At 44.6% G+C, this 24966-nt stretch overlaps 1 protein-coding gene across 1 annotated transcript in view; it reads right to left on the reverse strand.

Annotated features, from left to right (window-relative positions):
* The window catches only part of AAE17 (acyl-activating enzyme 17), a 101210-nt gene extending 83698 nt beyond the window's left edge, over positions 1-17512 (reverse strand). The window contains exon 1 of the mRNA XM_086511268.1: positions 17117-17512. Within this exon, the coding sequence (XP_086367394.1) occupies positions 17117-17376 (260 nt within the window). The 5' untranslated portion in view covers positions 17377-17512. The remainder of the gene's footprint in view (positions 1-17116) is intronic.
* Between the last annotated feature and the right edge of the window lie 7454 nt (positions 17513-24966).

A 24966-nucleotide genomic window follows, 5' to 3' on the forward strand; every position in this document is an offset into this window, starting at 1 on the left:
CTTGCGATACTTCTTGACACAAACAAAGTTATCTGAAAAGCATATGCGATGGGCAAATATCTTGTCCATGTTCCATTTTCAGATTGTGCATGTAGAAGGCAAGAAGAATGTTGTGGCTGATGCCTTGTCAAGGAAGCCACAAATTTCAGCTGTGTCGATTCCTTATCATCATGAACTTGATGATATGAGAGAACAGTATGCAAATGATGAAGATTTTGTAAGGGTCTTCGAGCAACTAATGGATGGACAACGTCATGAACACTATCTTCTTAAAGACGGGTTCATGATGATGCATGGCAGATTGTGTGTCACAAAGCCATTGCGACGCAAAGTTATGGAAGAGAGTCATGTCCCACCGTATGCAGGGCATCGTGGTATTGATGCTACAGTTAAAGCGGTTGAGACATTCTTCTATTGGCCTACATTGAGAAGGGATGTGGATGCCTTTGTGCGAGAATGCCTAATATGCCAAAAGGTCAAGTTTGACAGGCAAAAGGCACCAGGATTATTGCAACCACTACCTATTCCAGATAAACCATGGGAAAGTATTGCTATGGATTTTATCTTTGATCTTCCGAGAACGCAGACAGGAAACGATGGTATTTGGACCATTATTTGCAGATTCAGCAAACAGGCTCATTTTATTCCTGTCAGGAAGAAGATAAAGCCAGATCAGATGGCACGCTTGTTTATGAGCAATATTTTCAAGTATCATGGCATGCCACGGTCGATTGTTAGCGACCGTGATCCACGCATGACAAGTTTGTTCTGGAGAGGCTTGTTTGAGAATATGGGCACCACGCTCAAATTCTCTTCGTCATTTCATCCTCAAACAGATGGGCAGTCAGAAGAGGCAAATTCTACTGTCCTAGATCTGCTGAAGTGCTATGTGTCAGAGCATAAAGGAAAGTGGGAGCAGTATTTGCCATTGGTGGAGTATGCATACAATAATACAGTGCATTCATCAACTGGCAAGGCACCTTTTGAGATAGTTGAAGGTGGCAAGAAAGTTCCTCCCATACTGCATACAAAGGACAAGATATTTGAAGCAGATAAGTATGTTCAGGACATGGATAAAATGTACAAGAAGGTCAAAGTGGCCTTAGAAAGGACTCAGGCAAAGCAAAAGAAAGCAGCTGATCGTCACCGTCGTGAAGTGGTATATTCACTTGGTGATTGGGTGCTTTTACGCTTTGAAAAGGCAAGGTTAAAGAAGATGAAGGGCAAGGAAAGACTGTTTCCAAAGCTCAGCATGCGTTACTATGGGCCTTTTCAAGTATGCGACATAATCAGTGATGTTGCATATAGGCTGAAATTGCCTGACAGTTGGAAGATTCACAATGCATTTCATGTGAGTCTTCTCAGACCCTATGTGGGTGATGTGCCAGAAGATATGCCAGCTGAAGATCAGCCGGAAGTCGAGGAACTTGACGAGATCTTGGTCCCGGAACAGATTTTGGCACACAAAGAAAGGAAAGTGAAAGGCAAGATTGCTAGGCGTTACTTGGTAAAGTTCAGAAACTATCCACCAATGGATGCTAAGTGGATGGAAGAAGGTGAACTTGCAGAGTCACCAACTGTGTTATCACTTTACCTGGAAGCCTTTGATTTGCAACCTACCTTGACCCCTTGAGTTTCAAAGCTACATGGATTGTCAGTGTGACAATGGCTTCTGAAACAAATGATGTACATGGTATTTTAAGTGAGCTCAAATCAAATACCTGTTACATGAATGTTAGAGCTGTACAGATTGTCAGTTTGGCAATTGCTCTTATGGAATGTCCAAAAGTTTGGTTAGTGCTATAGAAGTGAGTATTTCTTGTCAGTTTGTCAAGGATACAGTGATTGCTTCTATTCAAGAGTACATGTGTAACTGCATTCTTAAACTGTCGGTTTGGGTATGCTCGAAAGTGTTACGGGATCCAACGTGTACTATAAAACAGTGGCAAAATGTGCAGCTACCATTTTGTCATTGGAAAGTTAGTGACTCAAAGCAATGGCAAAGTGCGCAACTACCACTATGTCATTGGGACAGGGTTCACACGCAGGCAATACATGAGTCGATGAGGTGTTGAATACACCAGGGTTGACATAGAGCATGTATGTGTCGTATATGTGTCGACAGGTGTTGAATACATCAATGTTGACAGTAAGCATGTACGACATAGATGCAAACGAGGACGTTTGAGATTTCAAGAGGGGGGTATGTCACCAGCGTGTGACTACTATCTATCCTTTTTGTTGATTTCTTTCTTATTATCTATTTACTTTCACTTTTTGGAAACACCCCTCGGGAAATCTAACTGCCCTGCATTGCATAGCTAGTGTGGAACTCTCCAGAGGGAGTCCAGGCCTGAGGGCAAGAGAGCACTAAGGTTGGACAAGGACTATGGTTAGCCAAGTGGGGTCATTGACTAGCCAAAGTGGAATCCTTTGCTACAGAGGCTACATTTCAGTTTTGGATGTGGCCGCAGTGTACAAAGAGCGTCGGATGACCTAGAAAGATACAATGGCAGCATCTCCTAAAATTTAGGGAACTGCTATTTTGGGACCTGAAAATGTCTTCGCGTCATTACGTGCAGTTTGACATGGGGATATTTTGTTACTCTGTGGCCAAGTCAACAAAGGCTGCAGGTGAGATATTTTAGACCCGAGGGTTTAAAGCGGGAAAATGCACAAATGAGTGACACTTGGCACTCTGAGGCCAGTTTACTACTTATAGAGAAGGCAAAAACGTGATTTATAGCTGGGAGGCTCATTTTGCAAGTCTCTGTCACAGGTTAAGAGCTATGGAGTGCTTGCTTTCCCTCTTATGCACAGTGCGGTGCCAGGAGTGATGCCCTGCACGCTACGCACTGCCCTCTCTCTCCCCTTTGGCAGTATGTTATGCCCCTCTAGTGGGCTTTTCATTTGACCAATGTACAGTTGTGTGGGTTCATGCGCGATTGCCGAGGCAAGAGCCTCTTGCACAGGTACTGGATTAGCTAGCGGCTAATCCCCCCGCAGGTACAGGTGAATTCGGAGAGGTTTCACGCCAGAAATCTCGTCCGATTCAAAGGGCAAGTAGCCCTACAGGTGCGGGAGCTCGAGGACTTGCTAAGGATGCGACCGGCACGCTAAACGAAGCCCGAAACAGTGAATTACAGCCTGCTGTGTATTTTTGCAGGTTTAGGGTTTTGGCCCTAAACGGACCCTAATACCCCCAGGAGGTTCGGGGACGCAAGGGGACCGTTGTGCAGGTGATCTGGTGCATTTTCAGGGCTGAAAACAGAGAATTCAGCGTGCTGCAGATTCTCGCCAGGTTTTGCAAAGTGCCCGTATGCGTCGGGAAAGTCGGTCAATGCGTGGGAATACTGACTGTGAAGGGTTCTAGTACAGTTATGCTGCCGAAATCGGGCTGGAACAGTGGAAATTCAGCCGAGTTTGTGCGGGGCAGCTTGTAGGGAACCACAGCGTTTATTCCCTCTTTTGAACAATAAAGAAATACCGAAAGGGGCGCCTAAGTTAGGGGCCAATCTGGTGTCCGTCTACTCATACAGGTGCAATCTAGCAGCCTGTATCCCTCTCCCCTTTGTTGTGTCTTGAAAGTACAGGTAAAATAGACGACTAATAATGGGTGAAAGCTAAATCAAGGTTTGAAGTAAAGTCTACCGCCCTTTTTGGATTGAACAGGCCGGTTACAGCTGAAATCTGCAAATCTTTACCTGCTGAATTCTGACTCTATGTCGGTGACAATGTTGATGACGACGATGCGACGACGACGATCTGAAAACGCAGATGCTGAAATCTGCGTTTTCCGGGCTGAAACTGTAAACCTTGTGAAAACTGACCGTGCGGCGAGGAACTGCTGCGGGAAGGTGAGATCTGCGAGGTTCAGGACTTGATCTGCGGTGTCTAAGGGCTGAAAACTGAAAACGCTGATGGTTCTTAGTGTTCCGTCACGGTGAATCTGCAAAACGTTGGGGCTGATTTGCAAATCAAAAACGCTAGGGCTGAAAATGGTTCTGCTGTCACCGGATGTTCTGCAAATGCAAAACGCTAGGCTGATCTGCTGTCTCGTGATGACGCCGGGCTGATTTGCTGTGCATAAATCGCCAAGGCGGGTCTGTAGATGAAAAACGCTAGGGCTGTCCTGCTGATGCAGAAAACGCTAGGCCTCTTGGGTTCTGCTGAGAAGTTGCCTGTTGAGCAGGTGCTCCTGCTGCCTCTTCTACCAATTAGTGCTAGCCTAGGTTTGCTTATATACAAACTTACTCAATTTGCCCTACCTACTTTCCAACAAAAGTCACTTAAAAATAATAAGTGAAAAATACCAAAAATAGGAAAAATAGGTCAAATACACTAGAAAATTCCCCTGATGGATTCTGATGGGAATGCTTATGATCATGCTGTGTGCACCAGAGGATATGCATCTAATCTAAGTGACTAGTCATGCACGGTTTGCGAACAGACTCACAAAAGTACCAGAACACGTCTAATCTAGACTAACTGGACTGACTGAACCCTTGTCGTGCTGTAGCTTGTCCACGGACACATAGGGTTGGATGTGTCACGTGACATCCCCTCCTTTTCAAAGTGAGGTCTGAGCCTGGCTGGGTGCACACATTTTTAGTCATTTTTGGGCTTTTATGTTTTTTGCACCAGTTACACATTTTGCCCTACCTCAACCTAAGATTCTATAAATAAAATGCTTAGGGCACGATAACAAGGAACGGGCGAAACGGGGGAAAATCGTTCCATAACGGCATTCCAAGCAAGGCCAACCGGGGAAACGGCTACGCAAACGGGCCAGCGTTCCGGTTCCAGAACGTAACACCGGAACGGCGTTCAACCGGGCGGAACGGGACGGAACGGGCCAGAACGACCGAGCGGCAGATTTTGAATTTTGAATTTGGGCGGGCAGTTTTGGGAGCGCCCATTTTTGGGATGGTTCACACTGGGGGGGGGGGGTTGTGTGTGTGTGTGTTGGGGGGGGGGGGGGGGGGGGGGGGGTCTTCTCACACCCTCTCTCAAGCTTGAAGCTTCAAGCCACTCTCACCCTCTCTCTCAAGCTCGAAGCCACAAGCTCTCAAGCTTGAAGCTTCATCCCTCTCGCAACTTGCAAGCTCCATTCCAATTTCCTTCATCGCATCCCTCTCTCAAGCTCCATCCCTCTCTCAACTTTCAAGCTCCATCCCTCCTTCCCTCTCTCGAGTTTCAAGCCTCAAGCCTCAAGTCTCAAGCGCCATCAATATGGCACAAGCTTCCACATCAAATGAAGGTCCCTCGGTTGGGAAGAGAGGAAAGAAGGATGAGCCTTCATGGTGGGATGAGGTGCACTCCGAAGTCTTGGGCAAAGAAGGCGGTGCAAGATCATGGACGTGCAAACTATGTAGCTTTCAACGCAAATCCGGGACAAGCAAGGTTCGAGCACATCTCCTTCACATAGTGGGGGAGCAAGTGAAGCATTGCAGTAATGTGACGGCCGAGAAGAAGAAGGAGCTTGAGATCAAGGATGCCATCATAAGAGCCAAAGCAAATGATCGACCCAAGCGGAAAGCCATTGACCCCAATCACTTGGTTTTTCCTTCTTCTACCACTCATTCGCATGCTTCCGTTGGAGGTAGTAGTGCGGCGGCTCAATCATCATTTCAAACGATCACTCCCTCTCATCCCACCCATCGTCAACGAACTCTAGATGCGTCATGGGATCCAAAAAAAGAGGAGGATGTGGATGCCGCCGTTGCCCGCTTTTTTTATCACGATCATATCCCTTTCATAAAGGATCGGTAAGTTCCAAGTTCTCAATGCTCTTTCATATCATGACCATCACTAGTATGTTTGTTTTCCAATTTACATTGTCTTCACTTTTGACCTTTATGACATGTACATTGTATAGGTCGGACTACTTCAAGGCAATGTGCACAAGGATTGGGGATTACGGGCCACGCTACGTGCCACCCACTTCAGAGGCCCTTCGTACTACTCTTCTTGATAGAGAGAAGGCCGTTGTGGAGATGGCAGCCATAAACATGAAGCGACAATGGGCCAAGTATAGAGTGACACTCATTGCAGATGGACGGAGAGACACCAGGAGGAGATCCATTCATGGGCTTGTGGCTTATTGCAAGGGAGAGATGTACTTTGCCTACTCACATGACGCCACAGAAACAGGGAAATCCGCCGATGTGCTTGCAGGAGAGTGGGCGTCTGCCATAGAGATCATTGGCCCAGAGGTGGTGTTGCAGCTTGTCACGGATGGGGAGGCATTACGCCATTTTGGAGGGCATGTATCCCCGCATCAAAGTGTCATTTTGTATGGCACATTGTCTCGACTCTCAACAACCTTTTAAAGGATATAGGGCGCCTACCTTGGATTGAGCCTCTCATTACAAGTGCGTCCAAGCTAGTGTCCTTCATCAACAATCACAATCTCCTTCGTGCTGCATTCTTGAAGTGGTCAGGGGGCAAGGTTCTCTTGAAGTATTGTGAGACCCGCTTTGCCTACAACTACCTAATGGTTCATCACCTATGCGAATGTCAGAGTGCAGTGCGGCAGACCGTCATCAGTACGAAGTACACTGCCTCATCCTACGCAGGTTCAGTCGTAGGGATCTTATGTGCAAGCAAGTCAGAGGATCCCCAGTTTTGGGAGTCACTAAAGACTATAGACCAAATGGTACAACCGGTACTCCACTTGCTTCGAGTAGTTGATGGCATGCAACCTTGCATTGGCAAGGTTTATGAGGCCATGGATCGCATGGTGGAGGCCCTCCAAACACTTGAGCCAGATGCAGATAGGTTTGAGGAGATTAGCCTGCTTTGTCAGAGCAGATGGGACGCCTATGCTTCCCCTTTCCATGGTGCGGCTTTTGTGCTGGATCCAGAGTTTCAAGGTGCAAGACAGGAGCATGATGGGGAGGTGACCAAGCAATGGAACGATATCTTGACCATGTTTCACCCTGATCGAGAAGAGCGCCGCAAAATCAAGGATCAACTTGCTATGTACAGGGATATGTGAGGATCATTTGGGCTTGCCGATGCCCAAGTTGATTGCACCAAGATCTCCTCAGTTTTGTGGTGGCAGGACTATGGCTCAGATGGGCCAGAGCTTCAACGACTAGCTATCCACATCCTCAGCCAAGCGGTTAGCTCCTCTTGCTTGGAGCAATTGTGGAGTGTTTACAGCCACGTTGCATCCAGGAAGAGAAACCGACTTGCAATGGAGAAAGCAAATGATCTTGTATTTGTGAGTGCAAACTTGCGTATGCTTTGCAAGTCAGCATCCAAAGTATCGGACCCCTTTCTACAGTGGGAGATGGAGGCAAAGGCGGAGATACTGGGGGAGGGTGGATCTACATAGGTTTTACATGAAGTGGATGACGCGGACGAGCCTGTTGGGGATGAGGATTGGGATGACATCCATGATCTCCATGACACCACTACAGATTGGCAAGCTGGCTCTTCTACCACTGATCCTTGAGCCTTGGCCCTTGGGCCTTGACATGTTTACATTATGGCATTTTGGCATCTATGTATTGAGCTCTTGAGTCCCTAGTGGCTAGTCTTTACTCTTGAGCCTCAACTCTTATCTTTTCTCAGTGCTTACCTTTTTGTAGCGCCTTGGCTGGCCTTATAAGCCACACTTGAATTTATAGTCATAGTCTTTTAAGTTTTTACTCCGTCTTTCTGTCTATTGAGCTCTTCAATCTTTGCACTTCCTAGATAATGTTATTTGTGATGCGCTTAGTATGTTGTGAGGTGTCTACAACCCCAGTAAATTGAATTTACGTCCGCAACCACTAACGCGCACAAGCGACATGTTGAAACTTGAAACATGCTTGAACATGATTCTAATTGTCCAAGTAGGTGTTAGAAGCTTGGCTTATAGTTGTTTCCTAACTTATAGGCTATTTTGAGGCTAATTTCAGCGTTTTTTGGTGGACCGTTCCGGCGTTCCCGTTCCGGTCCCCGCCTATACGTTCCAGTACCGTTCCGGAGTCTCCCCGTTCCCGTTCCGAAGTAACTTTGACTTAGGGTCTTGTAGTCATTCAGATTGGTGTATTGAGAGCATCATTTGCAGAGCACTTGTCTTTTCTCTCTCTCTCTCTCCCTCTAGCGTTTTCAGCGCGCGTGGCTCACACTCTTTCCGGTGCTCACTCTCACAATTTGTACTTTGCAATGATTAATGAAAAAATAAATACCGAAAGGGGCGCCAGACTTTGGGGCCAATACCTCTGGGCACGGAACTACGCGAGGCCGTGTCTCTCTCTCTCTCTCTCTCTCTCTCTCTCTCTCTCTCTCTCTCTCTCTCTCTCTCTCTCTCTCTCTCTCTCTCTCTCTCTCTCTCTCTCTCTCTCTCTCAAATGAAGTTCATTAAATTTGAAGTATCTGTTTGTGTATTGCTATTGATTTTCGGGTTTGGAGTGTCCAAGCCGATTACAACGGTATCAGAGCACAGAAAGATTCTTCTTCTACGGAGGATCTGATCCTTTTTGCAACACACGTAGGTTTTTGTGAAAGAATCTTCGTGTACCGACCCCGGACTTACATATTAGGCACTCCCACCCTTCGTACATCGCGCATCGGGCGCGCTCTTGTCTTCATCGCTCTGTCTTACGGGGCATAAGCCATAAAGAATTCCAGATTACTCATGGGTTCTCTCAGAGAATCTGACAGAGATAACACCTTTAGGTGGGCAGGCAAACGAAAAAATGAAATCTAGCGCGTTACAGAGCAGCAACCGAGCCTAGAAAAGGAAAGATGAAAGCAGGATTGGTACCACATTGCATGGGGACCGACCCAAATCAGATGAACAAAAGCACAAAACTTTGCCGCGCATGGGGCAAAGTGAAAGATCAAGAAGCCCTCATTTTCTTTGATGGAGGAGCCAAGGCCAACTTCATTGGCGGCTCGACTTGGAATTACTCTCGATAGGCTAAGGCCACAGGCGGAGGCGGTTTTAGCAGCACCCGGACGAGATGTTGCCATCAAACTTCGTTTGCATTGTCAGAGGTATTTAGGGCACAAGGACTTTTATATCATGCCTTTGGAAGGTGTGATGTCCTCCTAGGAATCCCTTGATACCACAAGAACAACGTCGTGGTTAACTATCGGACTAAGAAAGCGACTTTGACGAATGAGAAGGGCAAAGAGATTGTACTTGATGGGGGGGGGGGGGGGGGGGGAACTGAAAGGCCAAATATGTTAGATTTCGAAAAGGAACTACAAGATTTTCTACAAGCTGAGGTTGACTGTTTCTCTGAGGGCATACCGTGTTGCCTCCTTCAAGTTTTGAAGATCACATGATGATTCCTGGTAGTACACCACCAAACCGGCCACCTTGCAGAGTTAGCCAAGGCCAAAATAAAGAAACAATGAACCAGAACAGATTTCCACATTACGAGGATCGATGATATACTCGACAGACTTCAAGGTTCTATTTGCCAAATTGATATGAAGAGTGGTTATCATCAAATCTGAATTGCTCCTGGAGACGTTTACAAGACAGCTTTCAAGACGACTTTTGGGATTCTCAGAGAGTTTTACAGGCACTGCGGAAGCATAAATTGGTTATAAATGCAAAAAAGAACAATTTTTTTCTTCCCTGAGATACACTTCCTGGGACATATCGTCTCAACAGTAGGGGTAAAGATGGACCCGGCCAAAATTGAGACTATTTGTTCATCAAAGGATTCCAGAGAAAGGGGATCAGATGACAGTGCACCTTAGGGTTTCCGATGATCAAGACTGACGTGCCAATGGACAGGGGAAGCTAAAGAAGCTACCCACAGGTCCAAGGGCACAAGGAAAGAAAGAAAAAAGGGAATCATCTAGTAGATCAGAGATTTCCCCAGACCCAGGATAAGATTTTTGAAGCGGATCAGTATGATCTAGATCTGGATACTGCTTTTGCCTAGGTACACGAGGCTCTTGAGAAGTCTCAAGCACGGCATAAGAAGGCAGCCAATAAGATTCAACACGACTTACAGCTGCAGGAAGATGATTGGGTGCTTTTACGGTTTGAGAAGGCACGCCTAAGGAAACAAAAAGGAAAGGAGCCGCTTTTTTCTAAAGCTAAGATACTATGGCCCTTTCCCGATTAAATAGAAGATCAATGATATATCTGTCAAACTGAAGTTGCTAGATACTTGGAAGATTCATAATGCTTTTCATGTGAGTCACTCGAAAAATTTCAAGGCTCAAGTGCCAATCAACAGGGAGCCTGAGACGCAACCTAAAATGGAAGAGAGCGAGGAGATTTTCGTTTTGGAACAGATACTGGCTCACTAGGGAAAAAAAGAGAAAGTTAAAGTGAACGGCGGTTCTTAGTTAAGAACCATCCGGCATTGAATGCGAAGTGGATGGAGGAGGACCTAGCAGATACCCCTCAGATTTGGAACTTTACCTTGACACTTTTGATCTAGCTTTGGCTATTCCAAGAGTTCCCGGGGATCAGCAGGTTGAATCTAGTGCAGGCGGGACTGCACAAGAGAAGAGTTACTCCGCTCCTTTGTCACAGGTTACCTAAAGCGAATAAAGTTACTAATTTTTCTTTGGATTTCACGCATACTGATGGGCTGACAGTGTTCTGCTGGATGACTTTATGAGAGAAGTACTTCGACATGGGAATTCCTGGAACTGATTTTGATTCATGAACACTCTTAACATGTGACGGTGTTTGAGTGCAGGACTGAAAGACGAAATGACTGCAACATTTCGGTCTTGAGAATCTCTATAGACATGATCGCATAAGAATTAGTTAATCCGACATCAGTGAGTTTGGGATGGATCTAGATGTGATTGCTAAATACGTTGCTGACAGTCATGCTGGCAGTCATGATCTGAGATTTGGAATGAATTTTTCTGTGATGTGATTTGAATGTGATCTGATTGTGATATGAATGCGATGTGATGTGACTGTCGTCTTTGTACAATTGTTGGATTTGTGTCGTCTAATGCGTCGGTACTTGGAGTCGGTGTCCACTGAGCTGGTTTATGGCTTATGTCTGACTTTGCAGGCGTAATCGAGGGCGATTACAATTCTTCAAGAGGGGGTATGTCACAAGCTGATGACGTAGCATGACACCGCGAACAGAAGTGATCACGTGGTAGAAACTGTATGGCAGATGACATGGCAGACTATACGATAGGGTGCCACGTGGCAGCAGCACAGATTTTGGCATAACACGTTGGCATGCTAACATGGCAGCTTGTACAAATCTCCGTAACTTGTGTTGCCTCCTTTTTGAGATATATTTTAGACTAGATGCTTTTGAGGACTATTTGCTTTTGAGTTTGAAGCTTTTGGGACTCTGCTTTTGGCATCCCTTGTAAATTTTATAAGAGCCCTTGGCCCCTAGGGCCTCGCTGTGAGGGCATCTGGATGCAGAGCCCGAGACCAAAGGTCCCTCGGGATTTGTATTTTACAATGATTAATGAAAAAATAAATACCGAAAGGGGCGCTAGACTTTGGGGCCAATACCTCTGGGCACGGAACTACGTTGGGCCGTGTCAATTCTCTCTCTCTCTCTCTCTCTCTCTCTCTCTCTCTCTCTCTCTCTCTCTCAATTGAAGTTCGGTAATTTTGAAGTATCTATTTGTGTGTTGCTATTGATTTTCGGGTTTGGAGTGTCCAAGCCGGTTACACATAACCCTTTGCAACAAGTTGAGCCTTATAGCGATCAATCTCACCATCCGGCTTACGTTTCAACTTGTAAACCCACTTCGTAGCAATGGCCTTTTTGGCAGGAGGCAAATCACATAAAGTTGTCACGTGCACGCTTCACTTGCACTACGTAGACATGCTTCTGCTACAATCTAGCATGAGTCATTAGCTTAAGAGTGACCCTGGCACCTTTGTGACCCTCTAGTAGGACGTGCATGCCCAGGCTGGTCATAGTTGCATACTCTCTCTTGCACAGGACCGCATTTTAGCACTTAGGCATTTACTGTGCATGAACCACCTCTTAAAAGTGCATTTTATTAATAAGTGATTTTTGAAACTGGCCCATAGGGCGGTAGACTTTAGCTTTCACCCGATTCTTTATTTGAAAAACTTTATTGAAACTTTACGAAGAGGAACTTCACGAATAAACTTGTGACTGGAGTTAACACTTCACACAAACCACGGCTTGGTAGCTAGAGCGCTCCCAAGCAAACAGTGACATCCTGTAGACCCCAAAGACTGGCACCCCTTTCGGTATTTCTTTATTCTTATAAAACTTGGGAGAAAACTTGTAAGCTCCTACGAGCTGTCCTTTTACCAGGCTGAAAATGGCCTACTCTAGCCCAATTTCAACAACATAACAGCAATAGGACGCTTCACAGACAAAATTCCCATGCGAAAGGTGACTTTCCCGACACATAGAACACTTTCCCAACCTTGACGTGAATCTGCAGCACGCTGAATTCTCTGTTTTTTGCCCTAAAAATGCACCAGATTACCTATACAGTGATCCCAATACTTCCCCAAAGCTCCTGGGGGTATTAGGGATCAATTAGGGCCAAAACCTTAAACCTGCAAAAATATACAGCAGGCTGTATTTTTCTGTTTTGGGCTCCGTTTCGCGTGCCGATCGCATTTGTAGCAAGCCCTCGAGCTTCCACACCTGTAGGGCTACTTGCCCTTTGAATTGGATGAGATTTCTCACATGAAATCTCTTTGAATTCACTTGTACCTGCGGGGGATTAGCAACTAGCTAATCCAGTACCTGTGCAAGAGGCTCTTGCCTCGAAAGCCCTCGAGCGGGGCATCACCTTTCTATATTCAAAGGGGGCGAGAGATGCACGAGAGCGAAATCATCGCGCTACATAAGACAAGGGAGAATGCAAGCTTTCCATTAAAGCTGTGATCACCTACACCCACTACTCACACACACTGTGGATCACTTATGAGCCAAAAATCAGCCTCCTCTCTCAAGTTGGGCGCCCCCCCCTCTTCCAGCTGGACTGGAATATGGACCTGCAACCGCCAAGTGTCCACTTTGCCTCTTTTGCGTTAATTCCTAGTACCCACCGACTTATCAAGTGTAGCGAGGGGCCTAAATGACTTTGAACTAAGCCTAGACACCCTTTTGTTGCTCGGATTCTAGTGCCAACTGGCCCAACCATCTCGTGGCGACTTGCGCTTCCCGACTGCGGGTAAAACTCTCGGCTATCGGCCGTTTCACACTGGCCACAAAATGTCCGACCATTTGTGACTTCAAAAAGAGGGTCCCAAAAATTAAATAAAAATCAAGGGAAAGAAACCAACAACTAAGGTTAGTGGTTGCCACAGCCTCGTGACAGACTTTTCAATTACCCTTGTTGGGATGTAGGTAGGACAAATGGCTAAAGGACCTATAAAAGAAATCCTTTGGGCACCAATAGAAGGCAGAAGCGGCAACGGAAGGCAGGCAGCGTTTTCAGTCTCATCTCCCTAGCGTTTCCAGCCCCGATCAGCCAACGTTTCCTCGGGCAGTCCATCGGTGTTTTCAGCCCTTAATGGTCAGCGTTTTTCAGCCAGAACAGCCAGCATTTTCAGCTTTAAAGACCAGCAGATTTCAGCCCTAGCCTCGTCATTTGTTGCAGATCTTTAGCCATCAACATCACTAGCACTACCGGCATTCAGCCGTAGCATTGTCGTCGTCGTCGTTGCCGTCGCCATTGTAGTCGTCGACACAGTACCCGAGCACCCAGTAACCCTTGTGCCTTGGCTCTGCATAAGGATCCACAGAACCTCGTCGTCGACATAGAACCCATCAGTACCTCGTCATCGACATCACCGTCGTCGACATAGAACCCATCAGTACCCCGTCGTCAACATAGACCCATCAGTACCTCGTCGTCGACATCATCCTCGTCGACATAAACCCATCAGTACCTCGTCGTTGACATCATCGTCATCGACATAGATCCCATCAATACCCCTCAGTACCCAGTACCCAGCATCAGGATCCATTAGCATCAGCATCTCAGCATTTAGCATCATCGTATGAGCATTGTGCAAGAATAAAGAAAGTACTTGCTCTGGCAACAGAGCAAGGGGACCCTCGAGGGTTTGGGACCAAACATACGGTGTCGTCTCTTCTCTCTCTCTCTCTCTCTCTCTCTCTCTCTCTCTCTCTCTCTCTCTCTCTCTCTCTCTCTCAATTCAGTTCACTTCTTTCAAGTGAAGTAAAGTGTCCCTTGTGTTTGTGCGGAGTACTAGATCCGAGCTAAATCCTTAAACACTTCCGTTGCACCTCACATTGTTATCAGAGATTTGCGTGCGCTTTGACTTCACAAACTCGAGGGAAGAACCACCAAGAACCCAAGCAGAACCAAGAACCCAAAGAACCTCTCCCAGGTCTTTTTTCCTTGAAGAAGTTCCACGTCCCTACCCCGGACTTATTATTAGCCTCTCAACACCCTCAATATCAAGCATCCAGTACCACATTCCCTCTTCATTGCCATGTCTTGGAAGGAAGATCGACATCGAATACACGGAAACCCAGATCTTGAGTACCAGGAACTACTTGCCTCTTATGCGGATATGGAAGGAGTTAGAGAAAGGATCCTAAACCTCTTCTCCATTCGCATTCGCATGCAGGGTGCATCCACTTCCGTCGACAAGAAACCCTTAGATTTACCTCCGAGCACCCTTACCTTTCAGCTTCACCCGCAATGTTTTCACAACAAGTTTATGCTAGTAGTACTTGCTCGCAAGGCAGAGTCAGCACCAAGGCTGGTATTCTGCGAGACAGTAATAAGGCTACCTAGTAACTCGGTTGGTCGGTGTTTACAACGGAACAGAACCTACATCCGCAGTATCCACCCATTTGGAGGAATCTTCATCGGTTATGCATCCACAAGCATCAGAAGCATTCAACATCAGAAGTACAGAAAGAATCCAAAGATAGATGTTCGGCACTTATGCCTCACCTTTAATAGGGGGATGTCAAGTGCGCACTTCACTTGCACTATGTTGACATGCTTCTGCTACAGTCTAGCATGAGTCATTAGCTTAGGACTGAGCCTGGCACCTCTGTGAGACTCTAACAGGACGTGCATGCCCAGGCCGGTCATAGTTGCATACCCTCGCTTGCACAGGACCACATTTTAGCACTTAGACATTTATTGCGTGTGAACCACCTCTTAAAGTGCATTTTTATTAATAAGTGACTTTTCATTTACCCTTGTTGGGATGTAGGTAGGGCAAATGGCTAAAGGACCTATAAAAGAAATCCTTTCAACACCAGTAGAAGGCAGAAGAGGCAGCAGAAAGCAGCCAATGTTTTCAGCCTCATCTCCCTGGAGTTTCCAGCCCAAATCAGCCAGCATTTCCTCAAGGAGTCCATCAGCATTTTCAGCCCTTAATGGTCAGCGTGTTTCAGCCAGAACAGCCAGTGTTTTCAGCTTTGAAGACCGGCAAATTTCAGCCCTAGACTCATCATTGGTTGTAGATCTTTAGCTATCGGCATCACTAGCAGTACCTGCATTCAACCGTAGCATTGTCGTGGTCGCCGTCGTCATCACCATTGTCGTCGTCGTCACTGTCGTCGACACAGTACCCCTTGTGCCTTGGCTCGGCATAAGGATCCACAGAACCTCGTCGTCGACATAGAACCCATCAGTACCTCGTTGTCGACATCACAGTTGTCGACATAGAACCCATCAGTACCCCGTCGTTGACATAGACCCATCAGTACCTCATCGTCGACATCATCGTCGTCGACATAGACCCATCAGTACCTCGTCGTTGACATCATCATCATCGACATAGATCCCATCAGTACTCCTCAGTACCCAGTACCCAGCATCAGGACCCATTAGCATCAACATCTCAGTAATTTTAGCATTATTGTATGAGCATTGTGCAAGAATAAAGAAAGTACTTGCTCTGCCAACAAAGCAAAGGTGTCGTCCCTTTTCTCTTTCTCTCGTGTCTCTCTCTTTCTTTTATTTCAGTTCAGATGCCTTATGTTTGTGCGGAGTACTAAATCCGAGCTAAATCCATGAACATTTCCGCTACACCTGACAAGAGTCCATGTGTCATTTTCTATGAGTACACTGTACATCATATTCTGATTGCATGGCAATCATCCAATTTTTAGAACTCTGTGCTTCATCAAAAGACAGAGGTTCCTCAACATCACATAATCTAGACACAGCCAAAGCATAACAATCTGATGTATAAGATGCATGGCGAGAACCTGAACGAGTACGACTAGACAAAGGTGTATCTACCTTCACTCCTCTACAAAAGCTCAGTATTAATTCTACAATCACTTCTTGCACTCCCACCAGATCTCAACAGTTTTCGACTACTTTGGCGTGGATTTGGCTTCATTAATCTTGCAGCTTTACCTACGAGCATAGCCATTCTGGAACTTCTAAGCAGACCATGTTTTAGACTTTTCAATTGAGGCAATGTATGCTTCAAATGAACATGATATCCAAAAATAAGAAAATCGGTAATTTAACTCCACCTATGTACCTGGTGCACTGTCTCCACTCATAAGGGAAGGCCAATAAGGAATGGCATTCCTCCCAGAAACGTAGGTGTGTTTTTGCATTAAAAGATTCTGTGAAATTCTCTCCTAGAGAGGTATCAATATGTTGGATAGAATCCAACTTGTCAATGATACCCAAGTTCACAAATGCACTAAACATGCGTGTAATCTTCATGAGTTCTAATTGAACCAAAACATCATAAAATTAGGCCAACGATAAGCGCGCTCTCTAGATATGTAGGCTCCTCTCCACCTCTATAAATATCATGGATCATTTTCCAGTTCCTTTGCTGCTTCCCTGTCCAATCCCTTGTCAAAATTTCAACCTCAGCATCCCATACGAGGAATATCAAAAGGCAATCATGATGGCAGTATATGCATGGAAAAACGATCCACCCCCTCAGGATTCATGAGAAGGAAAAATAACAAGAAAATACAAGGATTGAATGGTTGCGGATACATAAGGTATAGTGAATATACTCATGGGGTTATCTCAAAAGCATACATCAGAATAATTAAATTCTCTCTCTCTCTCTCTCTCTCTCTCTCTCTCTCTCTCTCTCTCTCTCTCTCTCTCTCTCTCTCTCTCTCTCTCTCTCTCACACACACACACACACACACCTTTCCGTAATATATTGAAATCCAGGCAAGAAAAATCTTACAAGGAAGGCATCCACACAGGAGGAGGGCCCATCTTGGTGCCATCCCAGTTTTGATAGGTGGAGTAATATAGGAGTTGATGCAGAGGGAAGGGGTGAGAAGGCAGGAGAATTTCCTTGCAAATCATCTGCCATGTATGCGCAGGCGAGCCGCAGGTGTGGGCCAGAATGCCCTGCAGCTGGCGATGGAGCTCCAGGGAAAGCGCGCGGGGGATTCCTGTCAGGGCTAAGTCTTCTACGCTTACAGACTCGATGGAGGCCATCTCTCGTTCTCTTTCTCTCTCCCTCGCAAGCTCGCACGCACAGAGAGGCGACTAGGTTCTGCCTAGACTCTCCCGACCCAACTCTGCAGTTCTGAACTTTCAAGTGCTTTCCGAAAATTCAGTGTCACGGGCCCACTCCATCGTTAACATGGCCCATGTAAAACATGTGCTACCAATGCATTGTGTCACCATGCCTTTAAAAGAGCAGTTTCACACAGGTGTAGTTCGACCCCTGCTTGCAAATATCAGCAAGCGAAGCTTGCAAGACCCAACTCTGCCGATTTTGGCACAGTGGGCAAACACTGTTTTCTACTGCTGCACCCTAAATCGTTAAAGAGTTCACGTGCAAAAAAGATTCTAGCCTTTAAGCACAGCACGCCGAAATTGCCTACGAGCGGCAAGGGTTCTACCCCAGCTCGTGCAGACGCGCCCAAAAACCATTTTTTGGCCTACCCAAAGGGCTGAGGCCTTAAAATTCACTGACCTTTTTGTTGATGAAAAATGGAAGTTCTATTTTTACTTGGTAAGTGTAACATGGTTTTGGCGAATAAAGGCCTAGGAAGTGGCCACTTGGCATGATCTAGGCCATTGCCCAGGAGCTCAATCGCACGGCCATGATGTTGCTCACGTTCTGTTAATATTATTGCAGCTTTTCAACGTTTGCGATACAAACGTTTTGGATTGGGTAGAGGAGGGCATCACTAGGAGGGGAACGAGCAGCGCTAGTAAGCCTGGAAGTGGCAAGAGAAGCTAAGCATAGCGCACAACTGCAGAGATAAAACGCGCACTGGTTGGTCAATAGTGAGAGGGCGTGAGCATATTTTGGAGAAAAAAGTCGTCGATAGGTAGGGAATCAAAACAAATGATGAGCGACAAGGGCCGACATCCCTTTGTCTTGTAGAGCAACATCTTCTGCAAGCCCTCTTGTGCAGCAAGAGGGGTTTGTACTTATTGGAAGCGTCCACAACACCAACCACCTTCCACTAACAAAATAAGCCCTCGCCAGTTAGAGCATCTGCTATCTCTATTTCTTCTCTTCAACGTCTTTCTAGGAGCCTTGCAACAATGGCTTCAAAAAATATATTTTGATGGACTTGCCCAAAAAAATGCACCATTGAAGGGAATTGGAGCGTGGAAAAAGAAACTAAGTAGAGAGAGGTATTGCAGGGATTTAGAGCGCTTTTGAAGGCAAAAGAGAACGTGAGCAGATGCGAGAAGATGCAAAAAACGGGGATTGGTAGGGGACATCAAGCAGTGTTAAAAGGCTTTGACATGCAATACAAAGAAGGGAGATAAGGAGTCGACAAGCAAGAGCGATCCAAACAGCCAGCAAAGGCAATGTTTACTTGGTGAGCCTAATATCTTTTTTTTGGCTATTTGAGCCCATATCGGCTACGTTCTCCACTTTTCTGATGTCGAATCTTGCAAACTCATCCTACGGCAATATAGTGTTATTTACTTTGCGCAGTTATTCCTCGCTTTTTAGATGCACTCGCTTTTCATATGACCCGCTTTACGAAGCCTATTTAATTGGATGCAACTTCAACTAAGCACACCCTACAGACCTGTGTTTCCATCTCCAAACAGCAAAAGAGAGCGACCTACTATAACCCACTACATCGTGCTTGAACTTGCCATCTCCAACAAAGTTGCGCGTTTCCATCTAAACCTACTATAACCCACTACATTGTCCTTGAACCTGCCATCTCTAAGAGCGTTGCAGTCGTGGGGCCATTACAATTCAATTTAGCTAGGAAGCTTCTAGCATTTGATTCTCTTGACAGAAGATATCTTTCCAATCAAGCAAATGTCGTCACCCCCTTATCATTGGGATTGACTATAGCAAACACTCAAGGCGGAGGAGAAAGCACAACAGAGAGGATGGTGGTTGGGCCATGGTCCACATAACAAATAGAGAGAGGGCTACAACAAGGCGCCATTGACGGCAAAGTACTACTGGGTAGAATAATGGACAGCCTCGAATGCAACTCGTGCGGATGTTGAGCTCAGAACGTCTGGAGGGGTTGCTCACTTTGCCTAGTATACAATCCTTGGCATCCATGATTGCCGACACACCACGCTCCAACATTTCCATGGAGGAAGCTCTCAACTACAATCAGTAGTATAGGACTTTCACATGTTTGAAAATTTGACAAAGACATTGAAAGGCACATCTTAGTAGGCAACATGAGAGGGCATGTGTCTCCCAATGACATAATCAACTATAGCCAAGAGAGGAGAGAGTTGCGAGAGCAATAGCAAAGGACCATGCTGGATTACTTGGTTGGCCTAAGAGGTTTTTACGAAATGAGCCTACAGATGCTCCACGTAGTGTAATACCAATCATTGGATGCAGCTTAACTTTCAAGCAAGTCAACCTCAAGTCAGTTGCAAAATCCGTAGAGTGTTGAATTTAGGAGACTTGATTACCAGTAAGGAGAAGCATCGACTTGGAAGAGGCATTACACCCTCTAAGCAATTCAACACCTGTAACATTAATGTTGTTCTTGAATCTTAACTTCTTCCCCCTAAAGAGAGATTGTAGTATTGGCTGCAATAATACCTCAAGCTACATGGGTTTTGTGCCCAGTCCCAGCTGCAAAAGTGGTGAGGATCAAGAGGGGGGCCACAATGCACCAGTTCACGATTGAACCAGTGTGATGACGACAGCCAAATGGGCACAGTCAAAAGTAGAATACACTCACAACAATCTGAATTTGATTGAAGGAAAATGCATGTTATCTTCTAGCAGCAATGTATCCAGTTTGCTAGAAGCATGGCAACGATCAACGCAGAGATCGAAGCGGGAGCGATCGAGATGCAACCATGAGTCTAGCTCGACAACACTGCAAGTCCTTTATATGCATCCAATTCTCCATGCCTATGTGTTTGCTTAGCCCAACATATACATCCTACGGGGCAAGGCATGACTTTCGTTTCTTATAATTTCCATAGAGACCATAGTGCCAACTCTCCACCATACTTTTGTATGGCACTTATTCATGCCGTGCACTGTATATTTAGAATATTCACTTTGCACTCAACTAGAAGGCAAAATGTTTAACTATTTACATTCCTTTTATGTAGCTTGATTCAAACATTGTCGTCCAACTTGTACAATCGGACGATACCTGTACACAATTACCAAGTCAAAAGGGCAGTTCAATTTTTATATTATGTTGATGTTTTTTGTATTTTTTGAGTTTGTCAATGCTTCCTTAATTTTATTTTAGACGCATGTTTTCCTCGCTAGTGCATGCTCAATGTCAATCATGGAATCTATATATCAAATAGACACACACTTCTTTTCTCACGATTTGCCAATTCAACTTATGTATTGCAATATATCAATGCACTATGTACATGTTTAATTTATTCCTAGGTGGTTGATGTGAATCTACATATGTCCTTATTTGATGTGAATCTACATATGTCCTTATTTGGTTTGGCAATGCATCTTTTATATTGCAGCCCAACGTCCTCTGCATAACCGTTCTATAGCATGAGGACAACACTTTATCCCATCATTTTTTTCCTCAGATATGTTTTGCACAAGGTTCCGTGATTGTCAGCCAAGACTCCTTTCTCCCTCTGACTGTGAAAACATGAAACTCTCTCTCTCTCTCTCTCTCTCTCTCTCTCTCTCTCTCTCTCTCTCTCTCTCTCTCTCTCTCTCATATGTTCTACGAGAAATAAGGAAAAATTGACTATGTTTGATTGAGAGTAAGATGGGTGTCTCAAAGACGGGTCCTTGGTCTAGAGACTAAATGGTTGATATTACTAGGATGAATTCCAATCTACTGACAACTACCAAAGTATATTAAGGAGTAGGGTTTAAGAAGAATGATTAAGTTGTAAACCTTTGCTCGATTCAATTACCCCCTTTAGTAGTCCTCTGTTGTATAGTGAGTGCAATGGGACACAACTTGCTTCTTCCCAATGTTCATCAAGTCCCAAGCTAAGCTATTATTGTTGTCTATCAATTGGTTTTACACATTCAATCGTGTTCCACAACAAACGCCAAGGTGACAGCAATCACAACCAACTAACCAAGCGACAACCTACGCTGCAAATTCTATGAGAGCACGTACATCAAAGGCCCACCAAGCAAGACTAGTTGTTTGTTGGCACTGTCTTTTGGCAAAAAGGGAGGGTAAATCCTGAGGGAGTTTCAGCTCGTTGTCAAGAAAATTGGGCATTCTTGCCAGGAAAGCGGAGTGCCTCTGGCTGTCAGAGTTTGCAAGGAATTGCAAGATACTTTGACACATTGATACTTAGTAGTTGAAGGTAAAAACTTTGAGTGCAGCCACCACGAGATCTTAGCTCTCTTGCACACACATATATAGAAACCACTCACTCAAAACAATAAAAAAATGAAAACGTCAAATTGTAGTTCATATCTGATCATGGGTAGGATAAAAGGGGTCAAGGATGCGTTAATGGATGCTAATCTTTGTGGCCCAAATATGCTATGAATTGTCCTTTGGAATTGTAGATTATTTCTCACAATGATATATATTTATAAATCTTCTTGATTCCAAGAAAAGGCTCAACTTTTAGAGAAAGAAGAGTTTCTTACAGTTGTTCGGCTCAACAAGAAACACTAATAATTATCGGAATTGAGTTGACTCAAGTAAGAAAGATGAGAGACTTCTAAATACTAGGCACAAAGAAAGATAGGAATTGGAAGAGAAAAGAAGAAAAACACATCATAGGGCTCTTGCACAAACTTGAGCGTGAAATAAGGAGTGGGGCACATCTTTTATTACTCAACTTCCACAACTTGATGCCAATTTGATGAAGGAGCAAGAAGAGATTCCCTTGAACATGTTTCTTTATCCACCGATGATAAATCTCTATTGATAAGAGATAATTACATAGAGCATATGAGAGTTTACAATGCTAATTGTGAGGGCAAGAGTAGTATATGGTGATAGTAGTATGAGCTTGGCATAATAGAGTGGAAGGGCTTGGATCATGAGAGCTTATCTTGGGAGATGGAGGAGTAGTATATGATAGTAGTATGAGCTTGGCTTAATAGAGTGGAAGGGCTTGGATCATGAGAGCTTATCTTGGGAGATGGAGGATCTTGGCTCGTGAGAGCTTGGCGTGATAGAGTTTGGCTTAATATGTGGAGATGCTTGGCACGATACATTTTGGCTTGATAGTATGGAGATGCTTGGCTCAAGTGAGCTTGGCTTGGTTTTATGGAAGTGTGGTTGAGAGGTTAGGTCTTAGCTTGATACGATACGATACAATGCAATGCAAGGCAATGCCCCAGTGAGGGAAGAAGGGTCCTTTTTATAGGTGAAGTTGATTTCTTAAGGATAAGATATTTGGTGGCATTTGGATAAGTGTCGAGTCACTTTTTTCCAGATGTGAAGAAATATGAGTGATGCATGTCTATTTGCTTCTCCAAATTTTTTTGCAAAATATCTTCTTGTTAGTGATGACACTTGTCCTTCTAGAGGTCTTTTTGTCCTACTAGAAGTATTCTTCCTTCCACTTGCCCTTTCTCTTAGATGATTCTAGCTTTAGAAGTTTTAGATTTGCTTAAGTTATCATTTGCTTCCAAAAGTAAATGCAACATTGCAGATGTAAAGCATGCCATGCAGCCCTTGACTAGAGTTAATAAGAGGATCAATGTGAATGTAAACATTTTGCATGGTAGGAAAAAGACAAACTAGTGCATTGGCTCATATTATGATGAGCTCATACTATATATGCATGAGGATTAAATATCATAAAGAAAATAAGGTGAAGTAAGAAATGACATTCCAAATAGTTTATTAAATGAGGTATATAATTTTACCTTGTATATTATGCATGCATATGTAGATTATAGAGATTGTTCCCATGCATCTAAATACACGTATCACGATGCTCATCACCCTTTCTTATTATGTATGTGCTATTGCACGACATCCACTCCCTCTAAACCTGAACATCCTCCGGTATGTGCCACATTTGGTCTTTGGAGGTTCAATCCTCATGAAGGTATGTTGTACACTTACTCCTCATCTTCATCTCCTTTTGGTGAACTTGATTCTTCATCTTCATTAGCATCAAATGTTGCATTGTCATCCCTTCTTTTGAACACTTTGATCCTTTTTCGAGTGACAGGAACCTTTATCTCTGCCCCATCAAGCTCACTTAAGGAATGAGTGCCATTGACGTGTGCATGCTTGACAACATATGGGCCAAACAATCTCTTAACAAACGTCCTCCTAACAGTATGTTGATGTGCTAGACGATTGTCATACATTAACACCCAATCACCTTCTTTAATGTGTTTTTGGTTGAAGCTTGTGTTTCAAGTCAAACCTATCTTTGTTCTTTAATCTTGCTTCCTTCAATCTTGATAATGAGATTTCAATATCGTCTGGTTTTCATTCAAGTTGCTGAATCCGTAGTGCAAGAAGACATTCACTAATTATGTTTTCTTCCCAAGGTAACACATTCCATATGAGAACCACATCCTCTATAGGCATCACAGGTTTTTGACCATACATCAATTTAGTGGGCATTTAACTTGTGACTAAACTATGTGTTGTATGATCGGACAACAAAGCATATGGTAATAGCCTCGACCATTCACGAACTCTACCTCTACAAGCCTTTGCTAAGGCCTTGATTATTGGGGGATGGCCTCGTTCACTTATTATAAGCAGATGTCAGAGAGAGTCTAATGTCCAACCTTTTGAAGGAATTCCTTGCTTCATCAACATCTATCTCACCCTTATCTGTAGTTATCTTTCCAACATATCCATACTTGAAAATTACATCTTCTAAGAGGAACCTGCACACTGCTTCTGTAGTTTTAGTTATTAATGCTTATCCTTAAACTTGATTAGACAAACCCTCTTGTGCTAGAACAAGAATCTTATTTGTCAAATTCCCAAAGGCATTGTGACCAAATCCACCACCTGTGATGCATGGACAAGGGATAAGCAGGATGTAATCCATCTCGACAATGTACATTTGAGTACATTTGGCATGTAGCATAAGAATCCACAAATAAAGAGACATCCTTATACATACCTTTCCACCAATAACTTTCTTTGACCTTGGCGTGTCCCTATCACAAATAACCATCAATGGTATCCCATTTCTCTGTTTGGGATGCTTCCACAAGTAACCATCCTGCAAGGAATATCCATATGCTTTTTTGTGTATCCTCTTGAACTCTTGTTCGGTCCAATCATCCTACTTTGTCAAGGTACTCAAATACTAACCTATGAGCAGCCATTCTCCTTGACGAGAGACTCTAGTGGAACGTCTCACTCCTTGACCATTGCTATCCGCTCCCTCAGGAGCATTGCTAGTGGAGGTACATCACTAGCCCGCTGAGTTGATTTCACTGTCTCTGAGGCAACATCCTCAAAAGTGACTATCCGAATTTCTATTTCCTTGATAGGTTGTTTATGCATCTTCGACTCATTGCAGATCACATCTGAACTAAGGATGACTCGACGAGATTCCGGGTGCCAGAGACGATATCCCATCTCTCCATCTGCACCATATCCAATGAAAATACATTTGTGTGACTTTGGCTCTAACTTGTGTCGAAGTTGTTTAGGCACAGGAGCA

This window comes from Adiantum capillus-veneris, chromosome 4, assembly GCF_014529385.1.
Source record: "Adiantum capillus-veneris isolate H3 chromosome 4, ASM1452938v2, whole genome shotgun sequence".
Classification (NCBI taxonomy): Eukaryota; Viridiplantae; Streptophyta; class Polypodiopsida; order Polypodiales; family Pteridaceae; genus Adiantum; species Adiantum capillus-veneris.